Source organism: Colias croceus, chromosome 1 (assembly GCF_905220415.1).
Source record: "Colias croceus chromosome 1, ilColCroc2.1".
Lineage (NCBI taxonomy): Eukaryota > Metazoa > Arthropoda > Insecta > Lepidoptera > Pieridae > Colias > Colias croceus.
In genome coordinates, this window is record NC_059537.1 from 9021499 (window position 1) to 9042657 (window position 21159).

At 32.3% G+C, this 21159-nt stretch overlaps 5 protein-coding genes and 2 long non-coding RNA genes across 7 annotated transcripts; 2 read left to right on the forward strand and 5 right to left on the reverse strand.

The window, feature by feature from the left end:
* Positions 1-871: 871 nt before the first annotated feature.
* LOC123693392 lies at positions 872-2876 on the reverse strand. The gene is made up of 5 exons (XM_045638474.1): positions 2833-2876; positions 2428-2532; positions 1894-2071; positions 1676-1814; positions 872-1604 (listed from the first exon to the last, which is right to left on the reverse strand). Exons 1-5 carry the CDS (start codon positions 2863-2865, stop codon positions 872-874), a joined length of 1188 nt encoding a protein of 395 aa, XP_045494430.1. The 5' UTR covers positions 2866-2876.
* A 194-nt stretch (positions 2877-3070) lies between these two features.
* On the reverse strand, positions 3071-4564 carry LOC123692335. The gene has a single exon (XM_045637100.1). The coding sequence runs from the start codon at positions 4562-4564 to the stop codon at positions 3071-3073; it is 1494 nt and encodes a 497-aa protein (XP_045493056.1).
* Positions 4565-7562: 2998 nt separating this feature from the next.
* On the reverse strand, positions 7563-9544 carry LOC123693323 (GPI transamidase component PIG-T). The gene is made up of 3 exons (XM_045638369.1): positions 9257-9544; positions 7883-9172; positions 7563-7804 (listed from the first exon to the last, which is right to left on the reverse strand). The coding sequence occupies exons 1-3, from the start codon at positions 9414-9416 to the stop codon at positions 7584-7586; spliced, it is 1671 nt and encodes a 556-aa protein (XP_045494325.1). The 5' UTR covers positions 9417-9544; the 3' UTR covers positions 7563-7583.
* Positions 9545-10272: 728 nt separating this feature from the next.
* Positions 10273-13756, forward strand: LOC123693365 (major facilitator superfamily domain-containing protein 12-like). The gene is made up of 8 exons (XM_045638432.1): positions 10273-10675; positions 10743-10950; positions 11179-11263; positions 11462-11647; positions 12033-12330; positions 12580-12730; positions 13031-13158; positions 13460-13756. The coding sequence occupies exons 1-8, from the start codon at positions 10396-10398 to the stop codon at positions 13516-13518; spliced, it is 1395 nt and encodes a 464-aa protein (XP_045494388.1). The 5' UTR covers positions 10273-10395; the 3' UTR covers positions 13519-13756.
* An 829-nt stretch (positions 13757-14585) lies between these two features.
* Positions 14586-15718, reverse strand: LOC123693549 (ubiquitin carboxyl-terminal hydrolase). Its single transcript, XM_045638713.1, has 2 exons — positions 15527-15718; positions 14586-15445 (listed from the first exon to the last, which is right to left on the reverse strand). Exon 2 carries the CDS (start codon positions 15431-15433, stop codon positions 14744-14746), a length of 690 nt encoding a protein of 229 aa, XP_045494669.1. The 5' UTR covers positions 15434-15445; positions 15527-15718; the 3' UTR covers positions 14586-14743.
* A 1806-nt stretch (positions 15719-17524) lies between these two features.
* Positions 17525-19064, reverse strand: LOC123693579. Its single transcript, XR_006751703.1, has 3 exons — positions 18770-19064; positions 18126-18308; positions 17525-17678 (listed from the first exon to the last, which is right to left on the reverse strand). It is a non-coding gene; the product is annotated as an uncharacterized LOC123693579 (long non-coding RNA).
* A 575-nt stretch (positions 19065-19639) lies between these two features.
* LOC123693585 lies at positions 19640-20919 on the forward strand. Its single transcript, XR_006751705.1, has 3 exons — positions 19640-19699; positions 20141-20332; positions 20790-20919. It is a non-coding gene; the product is annotated as an uncharacterized LOC123693585 (long non-coding RNA).
* The last annotated feature ends 240 nt before the right edge of the window (positions 20920-21159 follow it).

The window sequence follows — 21159 nt, forward strand, 5'->3', positions numbered from 1 at the left end:
TTGTTGTCTTGATGCATGAGAAAAACCAGTACCAAAAATGGGCATTCTCCTTTCGACTTTAAATACGTTTTTGAGATTTCGTGATTAGAGTATTTATTCTAAAACTTTTTAGTGTCTCGTAAGCATTTTTCACTGTTTATATTCTGCGCAGTCAACTAGTCTCAAACGATATTCCTTATAGTATAGAATATGGTTGAAATTCGGTCGAAAAGATATTTAGTTAAAGTTGTAGGTACTTTATTATTTGTATCCTTGGTTTAATACCTAAAATCTGCAAGTGTCTCAGTCTTATTACTCACTAGCTTCCGCCCGCGACTCCGTCCGCGCGGATGTCGGTCTTCGCGTGGATGGTTTATTTCTTCATTTTGAGTAACTCTGACAATGATATCTTATAAATATATATTGGACCCAAATACGGCTAGGCCTATAATAATACGCAACGTGTGTTCGCGGTTCTACAGAACAACGTCTATGGATAAAACTGAAAAGATTAATTTTTTTTCTACGTATTTTATTTAAAAAGTATCCTATTATACGCCCAGGATAATAAGGTATAATTAAACCAAGTTTCATCAAAATCGAACCGTTAGTTTTCACGTGATGCAGACAGACAGACAGACAGACAGACAGACAAAAATTTTTTTAATCACATATTTGGGTTTGGTATCGATCCAGTAACACCCCCTGCTATTTATTTTTTCAATATTTTCAATGTACAGAATTGACCCTTCTACAGATTTATTATATGTATAGATAAATAAAACTACAAATAATGGGTCCTATAACTTATATTTCAAAAACTTATAAATACACCTTATATAGAACAACAAAATAAAAATTATAATTAACAATTTTACAAAATAAATTAATACTAAATTAAACGAGTGTCATAATACAAATTTTTAAGAGAAGGTTTTCTACACCTACATTGGGATTCTGTTGTATTTGTTGTTGCGTGTGAATGCACCGGGAGGACTGGCTTTCGCAAAGGTTTTGATACGCCGGATATGAGTCTATCTGCACTAGAATAGATCTGTTTTGGCCGTATACGTCGCTCGCGTTCTAGTCGAGCCCTCTGTGTACGCTTTGTTTGTTCTATGCTCTCGACCTGCAGAGCAGCTATGCTAGACGATGGAGCAGGATAACGTTTGAGGCTATTTGAAACTTCCCCAACTTCAGCAATGTCCGTATCCACGATCTCTTTGTGATCCAGTATCATACCTAAATTTAATTTTAAATTTGTCGATCCATCTCGGAATGTCAAGTAAATTTTATCTTGTCCGAGAACCCTCAGTGAAAAGTTTTCGTTAATTTTTAGTGCTTTCATTTTTATTTGAAATGGTTCAAAATTTTGTGACAACTTTTTGCCTTTTTCTTTTATAAAATTATCGAATTCGATTGCTACCATTTCTTCATTTTCATGTCGCGGAATATCATCTACAGGTCCACTGAATTTTAGAATATCAGGATCTTTATGGGTCAAATGAGTATCAATCAAGATTTGTTGTAATACAGGAGGATCGTTTAATGTATGCCATTTCCAATGAGAAACTGGCCCAATATTCCGATCTAATACGACTCCTTCTGTTTGGTTATATTTAAGCCTTAAAATAAAACATTCAACGTAAATTTACTTTCAAAACTACCTATCAAATCTAAAACTTTGTAAACGTACCTTATTTTTCCTTTGTGATCGAAAACAATACCATTTCCTAGATAATCAAACATGGCTAAAATTGTTAGGGGCCGTGATCGCCCACGGTCATCGGGTTCCCCGTTGCTGTATATGACATATCTTTGCTGAGCATGTATTTCTATAAAGATAATCATAATTAGGATTGAATATGTTGGATTTAGAATATAGAATTATAGTTATGTCATTATTAAAATTACCTTCGGCATCATAATAATCCAGCGCCTTACATCCATTTCTATAAAACCAGTGTCCTTTACCATAATCATCAATTTCTGCTAGTTTCTCTCCAGTGTCATACAGAATTAATTTTTTGTTCTTGTTGTGTTCAAACCAATTAAATTCCGGATTTGCGGGCTTCATACGATATACATTCATCTGTATTATAAATATTCGACATCAGTAATGAATTTTGCCTATAAACGTTGCATTGATAGCTGTGAGGTAAATAAGAATGGTTTGCTTTTTTTGTCCGAGAACATTTTCTTGTAGATATTTTATTCCTGTTGTATTAAAGACGCTTTGGAATTAATACATAAGTTGAAATGAATTTTAGGACATGCTTCGATCAATATTATAAGTGTTATATTTACTTTGAGCGTAATAAAAGCGATACTAGATGGATGAGTCGATATACGTAGTTTATATCTAAATTGTTGAGGTATAATGGACTTTGGCATCCACGATTGTGCTTCTTGTATTAACATGCCTATAGATATAGAGTAATTAGATACCTGTCGTACAATTTTTTCAGTTGGTAATATTGTCCAGCCTTTTTCGACGAATGAGCGATCTGATAAAGCATATCGCATAACACCTTTGGTCACTTCTTTTTCTTGCTATAATATATAGGTATGAGGTAAATTGCATAAAAATCAAAAGGTATTATTCATTTATTTAACATTTTTATAGCAACAGTTTTAAATCTGTTTTTATTAATCATCAACACTGGATAAATTTAGTGTCTATATCTATAAGGTAATAATAATAATGATTCCTACCCTGAACGGACTGTACACCTATTCATACACCAATTCCTACAACCAACGGATCTACATTTGATACAATTAAAGATAAGTTACTAATAAGATAACTATTAAGTACTGACTGAAATTATTAAAAATATCTATCACTATAACCTTAATTCTTTCCCTGTTTCTCGTCTTACTCATTGTGTAGACTGTAGGAGTAACATAATTTTATTATTACTAATGTTTATATATCAAATGGCACGTACCTCACCATAGAAAAATCTATAAAGCTCCGATTCTAAATACTATCTAAATACGTCTCAATCGGGTTTTTTACAAAAAAAAATTTTTTTTGGTTGTTAAAATTCCTGGACTGCAATAGAAATACTTACTAAGTACTTGTGCACTAGCACCTTCTTACCTGTTTTTTGAGAGGTTCTGTAGACTTCATATTTTCATTCACGTAATTATCTTCTTGAATTTGTTCGTACTTAGTATTGAAAATTAAGGGTTCATAAACATCTATTTCCTTGCATATTTTTTTCTTAGGAATAAGGTTTTTCTGAATTTTTGTGCCTATAATAACATCGCCTAGTTCTTCTTTTTTTCCTTCGTTGTACAAAATGTTATCTATGTCGAGTTCTAGCTCAGAATCTTCACAAAATAAACATCGGGTTCCAGGCATGCATTGATGCAATTTATGACCTTGATGTCTTTTTATGATCAGCGGGGAAATATTTAATTCCGACCAGCGTCTCGGTATTATACGGTGTTCACCTTCGGAATGTTTAATTTTTACTAGTTGTAGAACTAAATCGTCGGTAGATGGTTTTCTCAATTTGACTTTACTTATAGATAATTCCGTGGTTGCGGGTTGCACTTGAGTGTTATAATTTTTAGATTTCTCTTTTTCCTTGTTTTTCATTCTAAATTTCATGTCCTTTTCTTTTGCTTTGATGATGTCTAGGCCAAAATCTTTGTCTTTTTGTTCAGTATCTTTGGCTGCGTTCGGCGTTTCGGAACCTAAGTCGTCTTTTTCTTGTGTTTCGGACTGCAATTCAACTTCTTTGTTTTTTATCTGTGTATGTTGTTCCTTTTCCTTTGATGTCTGATCCATTTTTTTAAGCTTTTTATCTCTTTTCTGAATTTCACTCTCATTTTTTCTTGCATCAAGTGGATCCTTGGCGCATATGGATGTACCATTATGTTTTTCTTTTGGTTTGTGCAAAACTTTTTTTAAACTGTCCCTTATATTTGGTTGCAGGATTATTTTTGCTAGGTCAGATTTTTGTACTTGTTTTTGAAATTTGTCGTTTCTCTTTTCTGCTCCTAATTTACTTATTTGATCTGTTTGTTTCTTAGCTTTTTCTAATTCCAAAGTTAGTAAGTTTTCGGTTATTTCTTTTATAATCTCTGAGGAACTTCTTTGACGATTAACAGGTTTTTTAAGTTTTTCTTTAGGAAAAAAGAAACTAAAATTGGTCTTAAAAGTACTATCCTTCAGGCTGGAAAAAGATGAATTGAAATTTTCTACAGACTGTGATATTTTAAAATCAGAGAAAGATCTTTTACCGCAAATATTTCTAAAGTTTTTAGAGCTTGAATCATCTAGTAAATTGGAGAACTCAACATTGTTTTCTTTATGCATTTTTAAATTATTTTTAACGCTCTTTTGAAACAGATTTTTGTGACTGCACAATTTTTGTATCGTCAAATGATGTTCTTTATCCTTTTCTTTTCTCAAAATATGTAGTTCATGCTTACATTTCTGCGGCGGCTTTCTGTGACTTGATTCAGATGATAATGTTAGTTCGTCTTCAGAGGGCGCCAACAGTTCAATAGAAGTAATTATTCCCTTTTTTGATGAATCTTCATTATAATCAAGTCCAAATTTATTCATTTTTTCCGATTTTTCCTCATCCAAAGATGCCACATCTTTCTTGGTTTTGAACAAAAAGTCTATTTTAGGTTCATGGACAGTTTTCAACGATATTTTATAACTACACGATGTTTTTATCGATGATATAGTACTAGGATAAGTGGGATCCATAAAAATCATATTGTTATCCAACAATTCTATAATCTTTGTCAACCATAATTTTACCTTTTCTTTAATGTAGTTTTTTGATGTACTTTTCTTGTAAGAAATCTTCTTATGAATTCGAGTTTTACTTGTTTTATGAAGAAAATAATCAGTTAAACAATGATCGCAAATGTGGTTATATATTTTTTTACCAATATTCAAAATCTTTCTTTGCTTATACTTCACGTTTCGCTTACATCGTTTACATTTTATTAAATTATCTAAAAAAATTACAACAAATTACTTAAAGCAAATTAAAAGTACCTTACTAACTAGTTAGGTAACTAGGATATTTGTGTAATTTTAAATACTTAATTGTACTTACAGATCTTTTCCACTGATTTTTCTTTAACATTTTCTCCTTTGTCCATATTATCGTTGTTGCTCATTCTACAACAGATCAAAAATATGAAGAAAAAATATTTATGTATATTCCCGTATATATTGTAGCTTGCTGCCAGCGGCTTCGCCCGCGTAGTAAAAGAAAAACCCGCATAGTTCCTGTTCCCGTGGGATTTCCGGGATAAAACCTATCCTATGTCCTTCCTTGGGTCTCAATAGCCTATAGCTCTGTACCATATTTTAAGTAAATGTATGAAATACCTACTTTTTGAGTTAAGCCTGGACATAGATACATAAGACTCAACTAGGCTATTTATTATCTCAAGTAAGCTGAACGAAGCATGCAGCTATTTAAAAAAGCTAGCTAAAACACATTTTTTACACCTTACCCATTGACCTTACCTAATTTTTTTTTCACCTTATCTAAAATTTCATCGAAGTGAAAGATATAAGTAATTTAAATATATATCCACTATAATTAACTAGTTACTTGCAGATTAATAATATAATAATTATCTACTAGCAAATACGTAAGTATACCAAGGTTGAATAAAAGAAGAAAATGAGAACAGTGTGCTACAAAACGATTGAAGATTATTAATTAATGACCTTAGTTAATGACATTACAATAGTCCATCCTTCAAGCATTTTTTTTAATATATCACAGAAATAGATAAATAAATTAAAAATAGTATTTATTTGGAAGTTACCTTGCATCTTACCAAGATAAAAGGTTTTTCGTTCACGGGGAATACCCTGTAGGTTTTGATTCCCTTGCGAATGTCGAAAATTTTCAGCAGACGAATGTAGGTAGGTATCTTTTGATTGTGTTGGCTTATATTGAGAAGTTTGATTTTTACACAATTTCAAGAGACCTCCACGAGTTCTGTCGAATAATCATCTTTACAGACAGACATCGAAGTGATATATTATGAGAGTTCCGTTTTGTGGTTCGGAACCTTAAAAACGGCAACACATATTTCAAACTAGCTTCCGCCAGCGGGTTTGCCCACGCAGTCAAGTAAATCCATGCAGTATTTTTTTAAGTTTAGCCCACCTACAGACAAACACACAAACATTCGAAAAAGTTAGAAGTATTATTTTAAAAAATATTCAAAGTATTTTTTAAAATAAGTAATACTTGGAGCGTGATTTTCCCACGATTTTATTACCAAACTAGCGGTCCGCCCCGGCTTCGCCCGTGGTACATTTTTACGTTTTCTCTCCATAAGAACCATCCTCGTACTTCAAGAAATGTAGGTAATAATTAAAAAAAGAATTAACGATTAACGAAATCGGTTCAGTTGTTCTCGAGTTATGCGCTTACCAACACATTTTGCGATTCATTTTTATATATAACCTAATTATTTTTTTAAATTTAAAATAGTGAAAATAACCATATGTTATTTTGTAGAACTACAGATAATATATTTCTAAAGTAGAACGAAGGCACTATTTAGTAATCCATACTAATATTATAAGTGCGAAAGTAACTCTGTCTGTCTGTCTGTTACTCAATCACGCCTAAACTACTGAACCAATTTGCATGAAATTTGGTATGGAGATATTTTGATACCCGAGAAAGGACATAGGCTACTTTTTATTGCGAAATATGTACCACGGGCGAAGCCGGGGCGGACCGCTAGTCCCCCATAAATCGTAGTGGTAGGTACCATAAATCCTTCAAAGATTTGTTATGATTGAAAGAAGTTATTTTTATAGCCCAGAAAAGCTTTGCACGTATCTATTTTTAACCGACTTCAAAAAAAGGAGGAGGTTATCAATTCGGCCGGTATGTTTTTTTTTTTTTTTATGTATGTACACCGATTTCTCCGAGGTTTCTGAACCGATTTACGTGATTCTTTTTTTGTTCGATGCGGGATGGTGTCGAATTGGTCCCATAAACATTTTATTCGGATAGGCCCAGTAGTTTTTATTTTATGAGCATTTTTGTCTGTAGGTATTTGTAAAATTTGCAAGTGCAACTTTGAAGTCGGTTGTTTTTAACGCAGTTATCACTTGTACTACTATCTAATACATACACGTCTAAATTCATCAAAATCCGGTCAGCAGTTTATACAATGTAACAAAACAAGATTCATTTGCGCAGTAGAGATTTAACTACTTATGTATTTTTATTCTTTTGTATTCCCTCTACTTCAGTTTAGAGCCACCCAGAGCCACCCGTATTTATTTTACCTTTTTTATCCCTAACAATCTAAACTTAAGAAATCGCTAATTATTATTAATAAGAAGCGTATACCTACCCTAAGGTATAGTTACCAACTTGTAAACAAATTTTTAATTTGGTGTAGTACATATTGTAGGCACAGATGTTAGGCTGTCCAACTGATTTAAACTGAATAATATGCTGGTGTTTATATAACAGATGTTTCAAAATTATTTTAAATGGGATAGGTAAGTAACAAAGCATGTTCTTATTGGAGAGAAAGTTGAAATCAAAATGCTGTTGTATATTTATATCAATTTATTACTAATCCTTCTTTTTCTTAAAAAAATTAATAATTTTTTGGCGTAACGATAGAGGTGATCCTGTTGGTTTTAATACTAATTCTTTGGTGCATATGTTGTGAAGAGGGCCAAAGGCCAATGCAACAACAGTACATGCAAGACAAATAACATTATATGGCATACTAAAATCAGGTGTAGGTAATGAGACCATTGCTCCATTGGTTCTGAATACTGCAGAGTACCCTAAAAATATAAAAAATCAAGTTATACATTATGAAACATACTAAGAAATTCAGTAAATAACATTTGTATTATACTTACATGGTTTGGAAGCATTAAAAACTGAATCAAAAGTCACACCATCTATAGGAAGACTAGTATAATTTTTTGCCGTTGGTAAATTTGCTGTAATGATTGCAGAGCCTATGTAAAAACCGTGATTGGCATCTGGTGGATATTCTTGCCATTTTAAGAATACAAATTCAAAATCAATTGTCACTGTTGTTGTAGATTTGGGTGGCAACCTTAGCAATAATTCCAAGTGGTATGGCCTCTGTCTACTTCTGCCTGGAGAATAATACTGTTTCATTACTACATTACTTTCAGCCTCTCCATTAACTCTAAGTGTGCTCAATTGTATTGGCAGCCACCACGGGGCATTCTCTAATAAAACAATATCTATGGGTGCCCAATAGTTATTTACAATTTCAGTTACTATCCCACCAAATTCCTTTCCATATCCCAGGACATATCTATTAAAATGTAGAGGTGGTGGAACTGGTACTAAAAATTTAGTGTGTATTCCATATTTTGCCCCTATGTTTATCATCGGTGTGTCATGTTTTATTTCATATATTGCAAATATGGTTTCACTTCCACCTCTGCTTGACTGAACTATACTATTTGGTGCGGGTGTTAATTTAAATGGTTCTGTTCCATTTGATGTTATATCAACATAGATTTTGCTTGATGTGGACATGGGGCATGCCCCGAATAGCCCTTGTCCAAATAGTGATTTGAAAGACCAATTTGCATTATTAATTATTTTGAAGTCATACACAAGAGAAACAGTTTGTTTTATCTCCAAATTATGTTCAGTACAATCCTCATTCTGGCATGTTTTTCTCACATGGATTCCTATAGAATGATAATTTGTATTATGAATTAGCCTTGAATTTAAAAGTGCTGCAAATCCATGACTAGATTCACATGGGAGTAATTTTTTCCAAGGAGTTAAGTTTTCAGTGCATACTATTTCTCTGGGTAGTGAAGCATATCTCAAATATGCTGTACTATTAATATTTGTATGCATGGCTCCTAGAGGCCACAAAGCCATTTGTGGTGATATTGTATTGTGGTTGTCTATAAAATTTAGTGAAGCACAAAAAAGACCAGAAAGAGTAGAACTCAATTTCTTCCATTGATCATCTATATTTGAAACATTTGGAGAAAACCATGCATATAGTTCTGCACCAGGTGCCGCATCCAGGACTGGATATCCCCACTGTTTATGTCTCCATTGACCTTCAGTTAAAGTTAAATGTAACTCTTCAACTTGATAATGAGACATAATTTCTCGTAGTGAACGTGGGGCTAAATGAGAATGCTCAGCTGGAAATAAACAATGTGAAATTTCAAATTAGTAACAAGAGAAAAACAAGTGTAAATATTATAATCAATGTAAACATAACTTACAAGCGCCACCAGTTACTTGTGTGATGAATTGGAAATTAACATATAAATGAATAGGAAGTAAGGGTTTAATTAATATTTCTTCTTTATATACATCACCGGTAACACAGAATATTTGGGTAGATAAAAATAAGGAAAAGCAGAGAAAGAAAGGATTCGTCATTTTTTAGTTTTAAGTTCACAACTAGATTAAATACAATCTAAAACATTACATTTAATAGTAAATATTTATATTTAAATTATATTGAAAAAAAACTACTTCAAGTTGAACCATTTTTTTGCGATTGACAAAATGACAAATGACTTAATGACAAATGACATATAGACCACAGACTACAGATTAAATAATAGAGAACTCGCCACCAAAAAAGTCCCACGGCAATGCGTATGTCACACACGTATCACACAACACTTAATTTAGGCACAAAATTTAGAAGCTCATTTAGAAATTATAAGCTTCTGATCCCACTATCCTTAATTTATTATCTTTATTAGATATTGGAACTTGTATTTTAGATAAACGGACAATAGATGCAGAAATTATTTATCGCACGTTACCTTTCTTTGAATAAATAGGAAGTATGAGGCTTGCAAATTGCATTATGTAATATCTTCAATTACTTCTGCACACACTGGTTCTAAAACACTTAATATCTTCATTATTTGATTTAGTAACTAATTTTAGGACAATGTGCAATGCTTGTTCTTTCTTTATATTTTAGCACAGTATTTAGGGAAGTCATAAACCACATTAACGTTTTAACTATCTTTAATAATCTGTGCATAGGATTTGATACTTGATAGCCCTGAGCCACAGCCCTGCAACACAGCTTGTCAATGTCAAATACTTAGCTGTGAGTGGCTGTGAGTAGTGAGCACAGAGTACTTTTATATATAGATAGTAGTGAGTCTGTGATAATTTTAAACTGCAAGTTATTTATTATTTTGTAACTAAGTTTTAATTGTATAAAGTTTATTGAAAGTGTGTGTTTCAAAAGATATATTTAATTAACTCTTTTATACAAATGTATTGGATATATTTGTATTAATGTCATCATTTTGTTTATGTTGTTTATTGTAAAAAGTATCGCTGATTCATTTTTGTGGTTTTTATTTTTGGAGGTAGTTTTGGTACCTATACAATGGATAATGAATTTTTTGATATTTCGACGAGTTTAAGACTGCAACTCGGATATGGAATTGGCCATATATTGAACGATGTATGTGCTAGTTTATGGTTTACGTACTTCTTAGTATTTTTTCACCTTGTGCTTGAATTTACTGCCTCTCAAGCTGGATATTTAATGTTGATTGGACAAGTGGTCGATGCTGTATCCACCCCTTTTATTGGATACCATTCCGATCACACAAATAATTCTGTAAGTGCATGGTATGGCAGAAGAAAGCTTTGGCATTTGTTTGGTATGTATGGTTTGCATTAATCATAACTAAATCACTTATTGATTAATTAACTTAACAATTATTCCAGGTTCAGCATGTGTACTTATGTCTTTTCCATTTATATTCTCTCAATGTATTGGATGTTCATTAACACATAAGTGGGCTCAGATGTATTATTATGCATCATTTATTTTAATATTTCAAATTGGATGGGCAGCTGTACAAATATCACACTTGAGCTTAATACCAGAACTAGCTGAAGATCCGCATGTCCGTACTCATCTTACAGCAATAAGTTAAGTATAAAAATCTTGCATACAAAAGTGAGATATTACTAAAAATAAAACACATTACATGTTAAATCATTGCAAATATGATAAGGACATTTTCTAAGCTTTAACTAGTAGCTGATATTTGTTAAACTCAAATAAAATTTGATGAATATTAAATAATAATTTATGTATCAACTACAAACAATTTAATAATAAGTTTTCATAGGTATTCACATTTTTTTATGATTACAGATACGGATTTACTGTTTTCTCAAACTTGTTTGTGTATCTTATAACATGGGCCATTTTACATTTCACTGGACAATGTGACAAGGAGGTATGAAAATATTAATATAAGAAAAAAAACTGGTCAAATAAAATGTGTCCGGTTATTTTATTTTGTAGATATTACGTTTCATTGTTGCAAGTATAATTCACTAAATTTTGTTGTTGAATTAAATAATATTCAATGTATACTTTAGAATACTATAATCGTCTTCTAGTAATATAAATAATATATATTGTAAAATTTCAGCAAGTTGGTCCTGGAGATGCCTGGAAATTTAAACAGATAATGTTAATTGTTCTAAGCATTGGAACATTGGCAACTATACTATTTCACTTCAGTATAACAGAAAAACAAGCTAGATATGCAATAGCAGACAACACTCAAAATGCAACATTTCACTGCAGCATTTTTAAAAAATGGTTGTTATATCAGGTACTTTTTTAGAGGCTTTATAATTTTATATGCAATTGCTTTTTTTTAATATGTAATAATTTATGTATTATTTTGTTCCTCTATAAACGTTTTCAACCCTGAAAAATATCCATAATTAAACCATCCACATTGTAATTTTGTCTTTTATAATGTGGAATGTGACTCCTTAAATATTGTGTTTTATTGTGTAGACTGTACTATATGCAACAACTGTGTAGGTCTACATTTGAAGAAGCGTTGAAATAGATGCACTGCTTACTTATACTAACATAAACATTAATTTTGAAAGACAAGACATTTGTTTTCTCATTTTACTCTGTGCATTAAAAGCATTGCTTTCATCATTTAACATTTCAGTATTAAACTAAACCCCTATAAATTTTAGGTAGCTGGTGTTTATATGTGTACAAGGCTTGTTGTGAATGTTTCTCAAGTATTGATTCCCTTATATTTGCACCGCACTTTGGGATTAGCTGCTCGTTCTCTTGCTGTAGTGCCGTTGGCAATGTACCTCGGGAGTCTCGCCGCTGCCGGCGTGCAGAGGTTGGCGCCAAGATCAATCACTAGAAAACTATGCTATTTTATCGGATCCGCATTTTCCCTTTGTGGTTTTGTGTGGATTTACTTTGACACTGACTATAATTTTAAAGTCTATTTCATTTATATTGTTGCTGTTTTAATAGGTTAGTACATAGGACAATTAGTTTATCATTTTCTGCTGTCAATATTGAAACAAATATAATCAATAAATTAAGTAAACCATATTATGTCTATCAGCCCTTTGATAAATTACTTATAAATATAACAAATTATCTGTTTTTGTATATTAGAACATAAAACTCAAAAGCAATAGGAAATTAATAACATATCTGTTTCTTTTTATTTAAAATATATTATAATCATATTTGACTTTTTAATATAATATTTTACAGGATTTGGTGGTGCACAAATGTTGGTGACCAGCCTCTCTTTAACAGCTGACCTAGTTGGCGAAAATACACAAGGATCTGCTTTTGTATATGGTTTAATGAGTTTTACAGATAAGCTCTCTTGTGGAATAGCAATAGCTTTGATACAGCTATAGTAAGTTGTACTCTATTTACAGTTTATTTATTCACTAAAACTTGTTTTCTGCATTTAAGCAAATAGGGAACAACTCACAATTATTAGATAGGTATGGATATTTATTGAATTTAAGAAGATACTAATTAAGTACATAGTTATTCCTAATTAAATTTTTGTATTAAACCTCACGGCTCACCTATAGCACAGATCTAGTACCTAGTTTAGAAATTGTAAGGTTCTAGAAATGTTAACGTTTTAAATTTTTAGTTAAATAATTTTGGTAATTAATAGTTAATACATAAAAACTTTCTTTTTCAGTGCCGACCAGTCTGGTGCAATGTATTACCGTTATGCATTGTCGATAGTTTGCGGTGCAGCATGTTTACTAGGGCTATGTTTCACAGTTTGCCTACCTAAATTAACTCACAATACATTAATAGTTACGAGTAAGTAATTTATTATTTAACTAGATATCCGCCCGCGGCTTCGCCCGCGTTTGCAAAGGAAAACCCGCATAGTTCCCGTTCCCGTGGGATTTCCGGGATAAAAACTATCCTGTGTTAATCCAAGTTACCCTCTATATGTGTGCTAAATTTCATTGTTATCGGTTCAGTAGTTTTTACGTGAAAGAGAAACAAACATCCATACATCCATACAAACTTTCGCATTTATAATATTAGTAGGATTAAATAAAATGATAACTGACATCTTTTAAAAATTTTATTCTTATTTTTTATTATTTTACAGATGATGGATCAATAAATGCCTCAGATCAAGAAGTAGTACCATCTGGGCCAGAGATATAATAACTTATTGTGTTTGATCAAATAAAACGAGTTTGGTAGACCTTAGGAGGTCTGCTAAAGGCTCCGAATTTAACTAATTTTAGCAAAGAAGCCCTCGAAACTTATTAGCAACTAGTATATTTTTATATTATTTAAATATATTTTGTATTAATTAAGGTTTAAGAAATCTTATTAATCTTATTTTCTATTTTGATAGTATGAACATGTGATATTATGAAAATACATACCTATTTTTCTACGAGTTGTTTCATTTCTTTCACACTAATAAATATAAAATAGGTAGGTACATAGGTATTTCTTTGTATACAGGGTGTAATCGTTAAGTGTGCACAAGCGATTATTCCGTAACTGTTGCAGATATCAAAAACCTTTAAAATGATATCGAAAGTAAGTACTTAAGCTAATGAGTAAAATGGCCGTAATAAATTTTTAAAAATAAAACGAGGAAATTAACATTCGGTAATAAAATAAAATAATATTATTAATTATTATTTATTTTAACCGTGTGTGTGTGTGCCTTAGGGTTATATTCAGGGGCGTAGCTACTGCCGTATCAATTATACGGGGCCCCCGCCCCAAGGGGGCCCCCAACGTGCGCTTTTTTGAGAAATCTTTACCCTTCCTAAGGGCACCCAAACAAATTTTTATACGGGGCCCCGCCAAGGCACGCTACGCTTCTGGTTATATTGTTTTGAAAATAAAAAAAAATTAATACATAGTGGTTTATGTGCTGATTTACACAGGGTCAGTGACTGACTACAAATTCGAGGCAAATCAGTGCTGACTGCTGACCCGAAAAAAACCCTGTGTAAACAGATTTGAAGTCAGTACAGAGGCTTTAAGTCAATGCAACCTGTGTAAATCAGCACTAAAACCATTTTTTTTTCTTATTTGAATTATTATAAAAAAGTATGTAGCCATGGGTATAGGTTTAAGCTTAAATTTCAATATATTGTGGTAGTCTCAACCTCTGAGGTCTCAACTGTTTAATTTTATTATGTGAACCTAAGCTTGATCTATGAGTACTATTTACTTTACATAATGGACAATAAAAATAAAACAAGTTGAAAAGTACAGTCACAATTTAATATCACATGTAAGCTTGCACAGCATATAAATTTTGGTATTCAAAAGTTAGACAAAATTTAATACTAAAAGCTTGGCAGTTAGGTACAAGCACAAGTAGAAAAAATAAATAATGAAGATTAATAGTATATGAAAGACATTACTCAGTAGCAGCCAGTGCCATCACTGTGAATCTAACTTCTTTTGGATCTCTAGCCATAAACTCCTTGCAGACTTTAGCTGCATCTTCCAGGAAAGTTGCAGGAGTTGTAGGACCGTGATTAATAGGAAAAGCTTTGCGACCATCTAGTTCATACAAAACTCCATCCTTATGTACAAAAGTTATAAAATGATGATTAACAGGTTCGTCGGGATTAGCTGGAGTTTGTCCTTCTTGGGCAAGTTCTTTGTGAGCATTAATAATGCCATCACTATTGACAAACAAAGTACCACGAGCTGCTGGGTCTAAATCCTTTGCAGCATCCAAAAAGGTCTTCAAGTGGCCATCAGCAATCTCTATCTTATCTGTATTATTGGCAACTGCATGAATAACTGCAATAGTACCACAAGCGTTACTTATATTTTGTTTCATATAAAAAAGATTATTGGAGACTTCTTGGCCTTTGGATAGAATTTCAGCTTCTTCTTTATTTTTGTGTTCTTCATATGCTTCGGAAATTGGGAACAAAAGAGTAACTGCGACTACTGGACTCGGAACCCAAGATAGCATTTCAGGCTCCAGTCCCATCACATCTACAATATTCCATTTAGTAGGAACTCCATGCTTCTGAAGGAACTTATTTATAACATCAGGATTCGATTCCAAAGGAACTAGAGCTTCAGCCGCCATGTCGTTCTGGGTCTGAAAATATTTTAAGGGTTACCGGGAAAATATTTCTACTTTCAAATTATTGAAATAAGTGCACAATTTCTGTATACACACCTCAAACTAGGAAGATGAAGGTGAGAAAATGTGACAATACGATAAACTTGGAGGGAGACGAATACGCCGCTCGCTTCTCGTAGTGAATAATTAAAAATCAATACAAGTCTAGAATCTAGCTAGCTGCTAAGTCAACTCTCCGACGGTTTATTGATCCAATTTTCTGTCAAATGTCAAAACTACAAACACAGAACACTGAAACTGCGAAGTCACCGTTTCTTTCTCGGAGCAATTTTCTTTCTATATATTTCCAGGGTGCGTGTATATTGATAACATTTAATCTTTTTAAAATTATAGGTAATAAAATAAGAATTTGTATTTTCATCCATACTATATTAGTATTTATGAAAATAATATTATAAAGCTGAAGAGTTTGTTTGTTTGTTTGAACGCGCTAATCTCAGGAGCTACTGGTTCGATTTGAAAAATTATTTCGTTGTTTCCCATTTATCGAAGATTATATATATTATCACCACAATTATCACCCTAAGACCAACGAGCGGAGCAATGAGGGTAAACCGCAGGGCAAAGCTAGTTTTACATATGTCGTGGCCATATCGTAGATTCGCTCATTACGTACTATTAAGCGTACCTACTATAGAAACTACGGATATCTAATATTCAAGAAGAACGTCCTCTAAAATCCTCTATGTATATATATCCTAATTCCTAAGCCTAATTCCTACTATTAAAAATAATTTTTTTATACGATCAGGCCAAGAGTGGATGACAAAATCGTGAACCTTAAAATATTCATCATCTTTAACAGCCGGCAACCCTAATTTGTGGCCGGATTTATAGAGGCGACCATATCATATTAGACAGAAAAAAATTAGCTTTAATTTGATACTTATATGATTCATAAATGTACGTGATGAACGTATAAATGGATCAAACTGTTTGCACCAGGCTGCCAAGACGTTGGGGCGAGGTGAAAAACGGCAACCGTGATTTTTTAGAATCTTTATATTATCATTTGCCGTGACGTTGACTACATTTTATATAAGAAACAAGTGAACGAAATTTTTTCCCAAAAATCGTTTAGAAAAAATTTAATTAAACATGCTTGCGGCCAAATTTTGATTGGCAATCTGGCGATATGATGGCTTAAATTGGCCTAGTTGCCACTGACCGTTATACATCCTTCCTCTATGCCACTGACATCGGCAAATGCGGCAAACCAAGCGGCAAACCATGGAACTATAGTATGACTATAGTTCCATGCGGCAAACCAACACCAACGGGGCAACGCCCCTCTGACAGCGTCATTCAAGTGTCAAAACTCAAAACCCCTCGTATAATTCAATGATTATGGAATCACATGGAAGTGACATACCTACAAAAAAAGTGTGGCCGGCGCCATAATGCTTGTAACAAAACATGGCGGTGTTTAGTGCCGAGAATATATCGATAAACATTATTATGTTTATCGATATAAAAATAATATTAATATATTTATTTTGAATTTATAAGTATTTGTTTTGGCGCGGTGGAGAAAAATAGTGAGAGTGAATTTTTACGATGCGCGCGCACACCGACACCTAAAATTAACAGCATGAAGTAAGTTCTAGGTGGTATGAAAATTGATAACTATGTTCAAGTTGTATATTCTAGTATTTTGTCCATACGCCAAAGAAGTAACTTCTAACGCGTGTACATAAACACACACTCTTTTTTATTTATTTTAACTTTATTGTACAAAACATAGACGTAAAATTACAAATGGAAAAAATGACAATGCCAATTAATAAAATTAAGTATGGCGATGGCTGCTCGTGACGGTAACACCTATACAGGGTTACTTGTAAAACACCAGCAACCTCGCAGGACAAGATAGCTGTATAATTTGATAAATCCAGTTCAATTTTGACTTCGATATAAGGATTACGGTAGACTTACAATTTGGTAATTTCAGTTTTGAGGAATGTAATATAATGAAACAACATATATAATAATACAGGTATATAATAGTATTTTATTACGATGAACAACACAATATACAGTAATTTATTTATTTATAAATAATAGACAAAAAAACAATAATATATAATAACAGAGAAAATTATAGAGCTAAACTATTTTGTGCAGCCTGGGATGCACTCGGATTCACTCTGTTCATTTTTGAGTTCGGGATTTGAGGCTCAACTGGTACCTGGAAATGAAATGTCACAGTTTACATTAACTAGCATTGTTCACTTTACATTTAAACTAAAATGCAATACATTTTAATTAAAAGGGCAATGCTGATGGTTTGAAATTAATATCAACATTAGGGCTTACAATAGCGGAATTTGAATTTATATTTTTGGTTTTATGGCATTCAAATGCTTTATATATATAAATTTATAAAGAATAGAAAAATAACTTAAAACACCCCATGTATTTAAAGTAAATTGCACTTTCCCTCAGTCAATAACATTTCAACAACCAAATATCACCCAAGTTTGTACTCAAAAAATCATATAAAACCATCTCAGTTTGTTCACAGGCCTCCTTCAAAATAGGAGAAACGTTAGATTATAAATGACAGCCCTAAATCTAAATAAAAAGACCAAAAGTAAATTGGAAGACATCACGTGTCTACAGATAAAAACCTCACCCTGTGTGAATGCAGCGGCAGACATACTGGTGTAGCATCATCGTGCAGACTAATCACATCCATTGTTCTATTGAAAGCACTTTCTGGGAAATGTACTATGATATATCCTTTACATTTGGCTTGATATTTTCAGTTTCAATTGCTTCTAACCATTCTCCTTTTCTATTTTCACTTCTTGGTAACCTTCAAAAAATGAATATTTAGGTTATTATAATTTTAGTCCTGACCTGACTTATTTATAAATACATTTTTAATTAAAGTAGGTACTATAAAAGCGATTAATCTTACTTAAGTTAAAATTCATATTAGGTAAATTTAAGTGTTTTATTTTTCCTTCTGCTGCTCTTGGCAAAATTAATTTGTTATTTTGGAAGTGTATTCACCAAAGCAACTATTCTTAAGATTAATGACACAGCCTTGGGAGACGCACGTCATCATCGAACATTTTGCTGATGTCGATATTATAAGCCATCACTAGCACCCAAATTCATTATTTTACTAGAACGAAAATATACAAAATAAAGCTATATTTGGTAACAATTTTGCACTGAACATAGTCTGTGAATACTCCTTAATTCAATATACATGAAAATAACTAAATCAGCAAAGAAATAACTAATATTTCAGTCAAAACGTATACATACCGGTGCAAAGACAAACTTTTCTGGTTTTCATTCTTTCCGGAGCCACATCTCACAATACTGCGCTTTGGCATTATGCCACTATTTGTCCTTGACCACTCTATATGTTTTAGACACAAATGTTTGTCACAATCACAAAAATATTCAATATTTTTCAATGTTTACTACGGAGCAATGACAGAGCATGTACATCGTATTAACGAGAACATAAAATGGCGACCGGCCACAGTAGGTATTTGAGCTAACTTCAAATGTCAAGCGGTATAGAATTAGCACTGACTGACGTATAGTCATATTTTTTCACATATCAGAATATTCATTAGTTAGAAAGAGACAGTATTAGTTTTATTATTTCGGTATCGAAATGCATGATATTTGTATAATCAGTTGTTTGTATAGAACAATATGCCCTGTCCATAGGATTCCTTAGTCATTGGTATAATTTGATGAAAATGTGTCATCACTGTCAATTCCCTATTGTCATACTCATGTGTCACAAACAATGACTAAGGAATCCTATGGACAGGGCATATTGTTCTATACAAACAACTGATTATACAAATATCATGCATTTCGATACCGAAATAATAAAACTAATACTGTCTCTTTCTAACTAATGAATATTCTGATATGTGAAAAAATATGGCTATACGTCAGTCAGTGCTAATTCTATACCGCTTGACATTTGAAGTTAGCTCAAATACCTACTGTGGCCGGTCGCCATTTTATGTTCTCGTTATTACGATGTACATGCTCTGTCATTGCTCCGTAGTAAACATTGAAAAATATTGAATATTTTTGTGATTGTGACAAACATTTGTGTCTAAAACATATAGAGTGGTCAAGGGCAAATAGTGGCATAATGCCAAAGCGCAGTATTGTGGGATGTGGCTCCGGAAAGAATGAAAACCAGAAAAGTTTGTCTTTGCACCGGTATGTATACGTTTTGACTGAAATATTAGTTATTTATTTGCTGATTTAGTTATTTTCATGTATATTGAATTGAGGAGTATTCACAGACTATGTTCAGTGCAAAATTGTTACCAAATATAGCTTTATTTTGTATATTTTCGTTATAGTAAAATAATGAATTTGGGTGCTAGTGATGGCTTATAATATCGACATTAGCAAAATGTTCGATGAAGACGTGCGTCTCCCAAGGCTGTGTCATTAATCTTAAGAATAGTTGCTTTGGTGAATACACTTCCAAATTAACAAATTAATTTTGCCAAGAGCAGCAGAAGGAAAAATAAAACACTTAAATTTACCTAATATGAATAAGATTAGTCGCTTTTATAGTACTTTCAAAATGTATTTATAAATAAGTCAGGTCAGGACTAAAATTATAATAACCTAAAAATTCATTTTTTATAGGTTACCAAGAAGTGAAAATAGAAAAGGAAAATGGTTAGAAGCAATTGAAACTGAAAATATCAAGCCAAATGTAAAGGATATATCATAGTATGTTCCCTACATTTCCCCGAAAGTGCTTTCAATAGAACAATGGATGTGATTAGTCTGCACGATGATGCTATACCAGTATGTTTGCCGCTGCATTCACACAGGGTGAGGTTTTTATCTGTAGACACATGATGTCTTCCAATTTACTTTTGGTCTTTTTATTTAGATTTAGGGCTGTCATTTATATGCTAACGTTTCTCCTATTTTGAAGAGGGCCTGTGAACAAACTGAGATGGTTTTATATGATTTTTTGAGTACAAACTTGGGTGATATTTGGTTGTTGAAATGTTATTGACTGAGGGAAAGTGCAATTTACTTTAAATACATGGGGTGTTTTAAGTTATTTTTCTATTCTTTATAAATTTATATTTATAAAGCATTTGAATGCCATAAAATAAAACCAAAAATATAAATTTAAATTCCGCTATTGCAAGCCCTAATGTTAATATTAATTTCAAACCGTCGCGTCAGCATTGCCCTTTTAATTAAAATGTATTGCATGTTAGTTAAAATGTAAAGTGAACAATGTTAGTTAATGTAAACTGTGACATTTCATTTCCAGGTACCGGTTGAGCCTCAAATCCCGAACTCAAAAATGAACAGAGTGAATCCGAGTGCATCACCGGCTGCACGAAATAGTTTAGTTCTATAATTATCTCTGTTATTAAGTAATTATTGTTTTTTTTTTTCTATTACCTACTGTATATTGTGTTGTTCATCGTAATAAAAAACTATTATATACCTATATTAGTATTTATTTTGTATCATTATAATATTACATTCCTCAAAACTGAAATTAGTTCAGCTAAAAGGTAACAAAAGGTAAAATATGTATATATAAATACTAGCGGTCCGCCCCGGCTTCGCCCGTGGTACATTTTTACGTTTTCTCTCCATAAGAACCATCCTCGTACTTCAAGAAATGTAATAAA